Genomic DNA, 7447 nt, shown 5'->3' on the forward strand with positions numbered 1-7447 from the left:
ACCAGCTGTGCCTTAACAGTGTTGGGTTCAACACTCCAGGACCCCTATTTAAAGTTTGAAAGACTAAATGGCCTCCCATCTTTCATTGACCTACCAAAGATTATGAACTGGCAAGTTTGTATTGGAATAGATATGAAATTTTAAGTCTCAGTGTATTGATTTCTGGGGAACCACAAAAACCCCCACTAACAAAACATTGATTTTTTATATATCACAAAATAAACCCTTGTTTTGATGAATATGTAGGAAGAGAGTAGGGGTAGTGTCGGGCAAATGAAATTCCAAGTCATTTATATAAAAAATATAATACTTTATTTTCAACTAGAAAGGTGCAAACATGTAACTTTTGGTCACACTTCTCAACAAATAAACTGTTCAAAGAACAGCCACGGTCAAAGAAAGAAACAAATGCTCCCAGGTGGAAAAACTGATCAGCTACAGAAGAGCCAATCATTTTACTTGAAGCCATTTGTTCACTAAAGCTGAGGCAACCATATTTTTACCACACAAATGGATGCTTCCCAAGGATGCAGGCACCTCATCTTTCGTAAACAATCTCTGACTTTTGTTTGATTCACTGGTCACCCTAACTGAACAATTTCCATTAGAGGATCTATTTCATGCTTTGAATGCATTGTCAGACAAGCTTTACGTCCTACCTATTTCTTTCAAAACAAACAAAAAAGCTACCCTTAAAGTATCAAAGCATTAACAAAGGCACAAAACTTTAAATTAATTTAGATAACTGTACATATATATACACACACAGTATTTACAATATTAATAAAATCTAGCTTGTTACAGGCAAATTAACTGCCACAAGCTGTCCAGTCAAATAGACATGATTCTGATTCTTCTTGAACAAGTCATTTGAATCAGTGTCAAAGCTGAAACATTACAGTCCTGACCAACAGAACACATTTTACTTAGCACCTTGCTGGGTAATTTACATTCCAGCCATTGCTGTCACTCAACCAATGTCAGCAAACATGCTAAGGGTCTTTTCTTCAATTGCACTACTAGGTGGAACACACGTTACCATACTAAGGAAACATTGATCTTCTTGCATATGCCTCCTAGTACTCCCTAAACACCACTCCATGAACAGTGTCCTCTGAAGCTGTGCTTTGCTGTGGTCCCATGAGCCATTTTACTTTCTTCTTCAAACCAATGTTTGGGGTTGGAAGACAATTTGTCTTAAGTCACATGGAACAGTCTGAACTTTTTGGAAACAGATTTAAATACTTTGTGCTATCGAATCATGGTTACAAAATGAGATGCCAATCAGGTCAAGTTGAGAGCCTAGTGTCTCCTGCTTTATGCCATATCTCCATACATCTTTCTGTAGTACAGAGACTCAAAGATGTCATTGTCTCCAGGGCAGTTGTAGTGGCATGCACAGGTCTTGATGAACATCATTCTCCTCTTCATGACCTCACCGTCAGGGCATTTGAACTCCACAGGAAGAGTGGCTGTTCTGTGGGGGGTGCAGCAACGTCCATCAGTGCAGACCCCACAGAATTTAGCTCGATAGGTCTTCACACTGGTACAGCCGGAGAGCTCAAACTTGATGGGTTTGGAGATTCTGGGGGTGCGAATGCACTTTTTGCCTTTCTGTGGGGCAACAAATGAAAAAAGTTTATAAGCCTTTTTTTAAAGATTGTACAATTCCCATTCATATTTCTATCCATTAATTTCATCCTGTCCTATGCAAAGAGGTTAATACTCTGATCCTCATGAAGGAGGCAAACAAGGATCCACATGCAAACAAGATAGTTTAAATAGTGTTCAAATGGCATTATATTTATTGAATTGCTAAAATAGGTGCATTTATTTATAACTTAATTCTTAAATATTCACTACTGGGATGAGACCTTATATAATATTTACTTGGTTCTGAAAGTGAATAAGTTAGAGCTATACATCTTCTGTAAAACTGGATCTATGCTGAAACATCCTTAGAAGTGTATATTAGATGGGCTATTTACCTTGATGTTTTCCTCCAGGTCTGCCTCACAAGGTCTGACCATGCAGAGTCTGCTTTGCTTCTCCAGTCTGCAGAAGGCATTGTCATTGGTGACTCTGGTGGAGATTCCCATCCCACAGGTCTTTGAGCAGGCACTCCATTCCGTGGTCTGGACCAGGCAGTTGGCACGCATCATTGCCTGATCTGGTCCATAAGTGTCTTCCGGTCTGTAAGCTGTGGAGCACAGGTCAACAGGATGAGATTGTGGCAGACAGCAATAGTGCAGATGCTAGCCTCTTAGCGTATTAATGCTGCATAAAGGTAGGGCATCATCTTGGTCCTTGGTGTGATTCCACTGAAAGCACTGGAGTCACATCAGGGCTGAATCTGGTCCATTAGGATAGTCATCACTGCACTGTGTATTTCAATCTATTGCATTGGCAGGCCAACAAAATTCATTCAGATCTCAACTCACCAGCTAGAGCGGGTCCAACCGCCGTTTGTTCTCGGAGGGCATCGCACACCCATTCCTCGCAGCACTTCCCGGGGAGCTTGACTCTTCGGGGGGAAGGGCAGTCTGGGCTGGGCAGCCGGACATCCATGCTGCACAGGGGCACACAGCCCACTGCCCCGTCCAGGCAAGTGCACTGGTATTTGCAGCTGCTCTGGAAGGACTCCCCGCTCCTGTACACCATCCCTCCGAACACGCAAGGGGCGCCGTCCCGAGCTGCAGGCAGGGAGAGGGGGACAGCCGGGCATAAGCGCTGCAGACTGGGCAGCAGCCCAGCGACTCCCGCTGCCACTGTGGGGAGGGCACGCAGCAGGAGCTGGGGCAGCCAGTAGTCTCCCTGGCTCCTGCTGGGGGAGGGGGAGGAGGCTGGACGACAAGGTCACCCCGGTGCAATGGAGCTGTGGCCTGGAGCGAGGGCCCACTCTCCTCTGGGAGGCAGCCAGAGGGGGGCTGGGCATGCACTGGGCTCTTAAAGGCAACATGAGGGGACTCTAGCACCCCAGATCTCGGCTTGCCCGTGCTGCGCCCCGCTCCCCGCCGCACTCCCCCCCTCCCCCGCGGGGAGAAGCCGGGGCCCCCCCGCACTCCGCTTACCGGTGCACACGCCGATCTTGCGGTTGGCCGGCGAGCCGAAGTCGCAGAAGAGCCCCTTGTGGTGGTCGCAGGGGTCCCGCTCGGTGCACAGCTCGCCCAGCTGCTTGGCGCACACCCTGCAGCAGCCGCAGCCGTCCTGCACCAGGCTCACCCCGGCCGGGCACGCGGGGGGCGGCCCCGCCGCGCACTGGCACTGCCCGCTGCAGTCCTGGCCGGACACCTCCTGCAGAGAGACGGGGACGGGGGGCGGGTCAGGGGAGCGCGTCGGATCCCCGCGTCCCCAGCGAGCCTCCCTCCACTCCTGCCCCGGGAGCCGGCCCCCGGCGGCGGGGCACTTACCCAGCAGAGCAGCGCGACGAGCAGCGCCGCGGCGAAGCTGCTGGGTCCCGCCCGTGCGGCCATGCTCGGCGCTGGGCGGTGCAAAGGCTCCTCAGCTGGGCTGTCTGGCGGGCGGAGGGAGGCCGAGGCCGAGCCCGCGGGCCGCGGTGTGGCGCTGGGTCTCCTGCCTGCTGGCCAAGGCCGCCTGCTGCCCGAGCGCCTCGTCTGCGCGCCTCGCGACGGCCCCGTCTCTCTGGCAGGCGAGTGGTTCTGTGGGGCTGAAGCAGGCAGCCGGGCTGCTTTTATACCCGCCGGGCGCCCCGGGCTCGCCAATCGGCTGAATGGAGTCCTACACAAACAGCGACATTCCTGACATTCCTCCCCACCTTCCTGCCTCATCAGCTCGCACCGGATTGATCCTGACCCCTTGACACCCAGCATTCCTCCTGTCTGCGAAAGCTGGCACGCTTCAGCTCACAAAAAGGGCGCTGTATTTCCATCCCCAAACGGCATCTTCCCCCCTTCCAGCCTCCTACTCCTACTGATTTCATGAGATGTAAAATACCGTTTCAAATTATGTTTTAGATGACCAACCTCTGTTTCAGACTGCTTTTGCTTTGCCCACCCTGCCTCCAAATTACATGAATCATATTACCAGGCACTTCACTACAAGATACCAACTCCTGGGAATTCTGAACCAGCGGAGACATCTTAAATATCTATATATCTATATCTGGGGTACATTTGAACCACCACCAGCAGCCCTGGTAACAAGAAAGGAGCTGTTTTAAAACCCACAGGCGTCCAAAAGAAACTGCATGTAAAATCTGTTATGAACTCAGCATTCTTCCTTAGGGAAGGAGAAAGGTTTTCATACTAACTAGTGCTGCTGCTGCTGCTTATAATATTATCTGAGAAGGTGTCATTTAGAGGGAAGGTAATTAATGGAGACTGTTAATCAAGTTTATTGGCCTATAATAGCTGAGACTAATTTGCTATAATTAAAAATTAACCTTTTACTTGGAGGGGAGGTTCCATTATTCTGTCTTTCAAGGAAGCACATTCTTTGATACTAAATTATTCCAGAGAAAAATACTCATCAATAGTAGATAAGAACCTGTTGTTCGATTCAACACAAGCGATTAATGCTGTGACAGGCAGCTAGTTCAAGTGCGGGGGGGGGGGGACAGGGAGAAAGGTTGTGGGGATGGTTGCTAGGAACAACCATGGGAATTCTTTTTCTTTCTTTCTTTCTTTTTTTTTCTTGGCTAGAAAATACAAGACACTACTAATTTTAAAAGGTGGATTGCTCTCTACTGACTTATTTGGAAAGTGGGTGACTAGCCTTCCCTAGATACACACTTTTTCAATTTTGGCAACCAGTTTTGGAGCACTGAACACTCTGGGCATTTTGTTACTACCAAAAAAAGTCATAATTATATCATGAGGACTGGTTATAAATTGAGTCTGTGTGCTACTGAATCATACTGAATATTTGAAATGTGTTCCTTCCCCAATAGATGTTCTCTATGAATAGAGAGAGTGCCTATTTACCCTGAAATACTTGGCACAATGAAGTGAGGCTGAAGCGTGGAAGAAGTGTCTCTTATTTCCCACTGCCTGCTTGCAGCTGTCATTTGTGAGTAACACATTCCTAGGGCATCTCTGCTTCCCTCTTGCTGATTATGCCTCATGCGATTAAAAGTCAGTTTGGCTTGTCCTAAGTATCTTGGTCCTTATTAAATAATCATGGACCATGTCTGTTCTTATTTATTTCAGCAGGAAGGATGGCTTCCCAATTCTGCATAATTTGTCTGTGCTGTGCTGTCATGTTGATTGACCCAAGCTTTAACACAATGAATGCCAGCATGTTGACTTTTGACCTGTTTAAGTATGCTTGTGTTTAATGAGACAGACAGAGTTAATGCACTTTGTTAGGCAAATTGAAGTCTAGATGATGGATATTTTTAAAAAGATGTTTGCATATAACCACTCCCTCCTCCCACGCTTTCACACTTGTAATACAACAGCATGGATTTACACAGTTTTACAGCCTATCTAAATTAACTAAATTCAGAAAGTGATCTCATCTCTTCTACTGCATTTTAACAAACTGAATCAGTCTGATTCCATTATAAATAATATCACTTGCAAATGGTTATTTATGTTATCAACAATTCACACTCTGGGCCTAATTTTCAAATATGTGGCCTTTATGAGAAACCGAAATCCTACTTTTGGATGCTCAGATTGGTACTTGGGCTAAATTCTGTCCTCAGATACATACATCACTGGCTTGTTGCTTTTCTGAGGGCAACATTTGACCTTTAGGCATGTTAATGGCCATTCTATAGACCCTATCCAGCTTTTATGGATCTTTCATTCAACTCTAATGGGAGTTAGACTGGGCTGTAGTACTGAGGTGCTGATTTGAATGCCCAAATGCAAGATTTGATTGGCCTGTTTAGACATTTGCTACACTTATTGGTAGCTGATCTGTGAAGATGATAAACATAATCTCTCCTCTGTGTGTGTGTAACTTCCATTAATGTCATTGGGGAGACTGAGTATGTATGGAGTGGAGAATGTACCTCAAAATCTCTCTCATTTAAAAACCCAATATTCTATATTGTACTGCAAAAGTGTATTTATCTTCTTGGCACTCCTCTTTGCCTTCAGGTTAAGGTTCTTCTTGGCATTCCTCTTTGCCTTCAAGTTAAGGTTCTTGACTCGCTTCTGCTAAAAATCCCAATTTTTCATAAAAAAATTATATCTTTGCTGTTTAAAAAAATCCAGAGGAACAGTTATGGTAAATAATACATTTCCAAACTTCTGAAGCTTTCCAAAATCCATATTTACCTAAAGACTGTGATGACCCCAGTACTGGGTAAATAATATGCATACCAAACTATGTATAACATGCATACCAAAATGCAAATGTAACCAGGTAAACAGACTGCCTTTTAAAAATGTCTAAATATGGTAGGAGATCATCAGAGAGAGGCTCTAGATATGTTTCATAGCTTTCTGTGTAAGAATTTTTTTCAGAGAAACAATTTTTTTATTAAACAAAGACCTAAGAAGTTCATTGACAGAAAAAGTATGTTTAAAAGTAACAAACCACCAGAAAGCCAGGAAATCCTAAGTGAAGGGCCAAGTCTGTCCTTAACTCAAATCTCATAATGGGCCAAATACAGCAGTCCTCATCCATCATTGTCTTCAGTAAGAGTTTGGCTGCAGGACTAATTCTGTGCTTGCTTACCATGGTGTAAATTGGGAGTAATCTCACTGGAATCTAAGGTGTTTCACCAGTATAAATATGCCCAGAATCCAACCCTGGAGAATTTGGCTTCATGATGTTTTATTTCTTTCACTGTTTATAAATGACTCAGCAAGTCTTCTCTAGCCTATCCTTATTGATGAGCAGTATGTCATGGTTTGAAGAAATACATCTTGGAGTTGATTCATAAAAAGTTAAAATGCACTAATATTAAGTTAGATACAGGTGATTATACAGCAAATGCTTTTTAGCCAGTATATTTTTTCTGGTGAAATTAAGAATTCACTATGTTGGCAGCACAGCCCTATTGACACAGCTATACCCGGTATGTGTGTGCCTGCATCAGCTTCAGTTGGTACAGTTCCTTTGGTTCAGTCTTGTAAAATGTACAGGTGTGGATATGCTACATTCCTTCCCTTATGTTTTTCCTTCTCCCCAAAAAGTTCACTTGATCAAGTATCAGACATACTGAAAACCTGGCAGAACTACAGGAAAGTGGCTAGACTTGGAGTGTTTGTGTACTTAAAGAAGGAATCTTGCACATTTTCAACTTTCAGTCTCAGATATTTTCTTATAAGAGCAATTGGAAGTCTGAGCCAGCCCTCAAAGCGGAAATCAAAAGCTCCCAGAGAAACATACCCAAGGAATGTGAATCTGATCCAGGAACCATACGCAATGCACATACAGTACCGTCTTCCTTATAGGAAGTCTGGCCGTATATGGACATGTGTACCCTGAGCTATTTTTCATCATGATGGTCTTGTAGTTGGCTACAGAC

General features: G+C 44.9%; 1 protein-coding gene across 1 annotated transcript; it reads right to left on the minus strand.

Annotated features, from left to right (window-relative positions):
* Nucleotides 1–293: 293 nt before the first annotated feature.
* Nucleotides 294–3891, minus strand: CCN2 (cellular communication network factor 2). Its single transcript, XM_038397598.2, has 5 exons — nucleotides 3411–3891; nucleotides 3072–3294; nucleotides 2442–2693; nucleotides 1989–2200; nucleotides 294–1614 (listed from the first exon to the last, which is right to left on the minus strand). Exons 1-5 carry the CDS (start codon nucleotides 3828–3830, stop codon nucleotides 1318–1320), a joined length of 1404 nt encoding a protein of 467 aa, XP_038253526.1. The 5' UTR covers nucleotides 3831–3891; the 3' UTR covers nucleotides 294–1317.
* Between the last annotated feature and the right edge of the window lie 3556 nt (nucleotides 3892–7447).

The sequence above is a fragment of the Dermochelys coriacea genome, chromosome 3, assembly GCF_009764565.3.
Source record: "Dermochelys coriacea isolate rDerCor1 chromosome 3, rDerCor1.pri.v4, whole genome shotgun sequence".
NCBI classification, from domain to species: Eukaryota; Metazoa; Chordata; order Testudines; family Dermochelyidae; genus Dermochelys; species Dermochelys coriacea.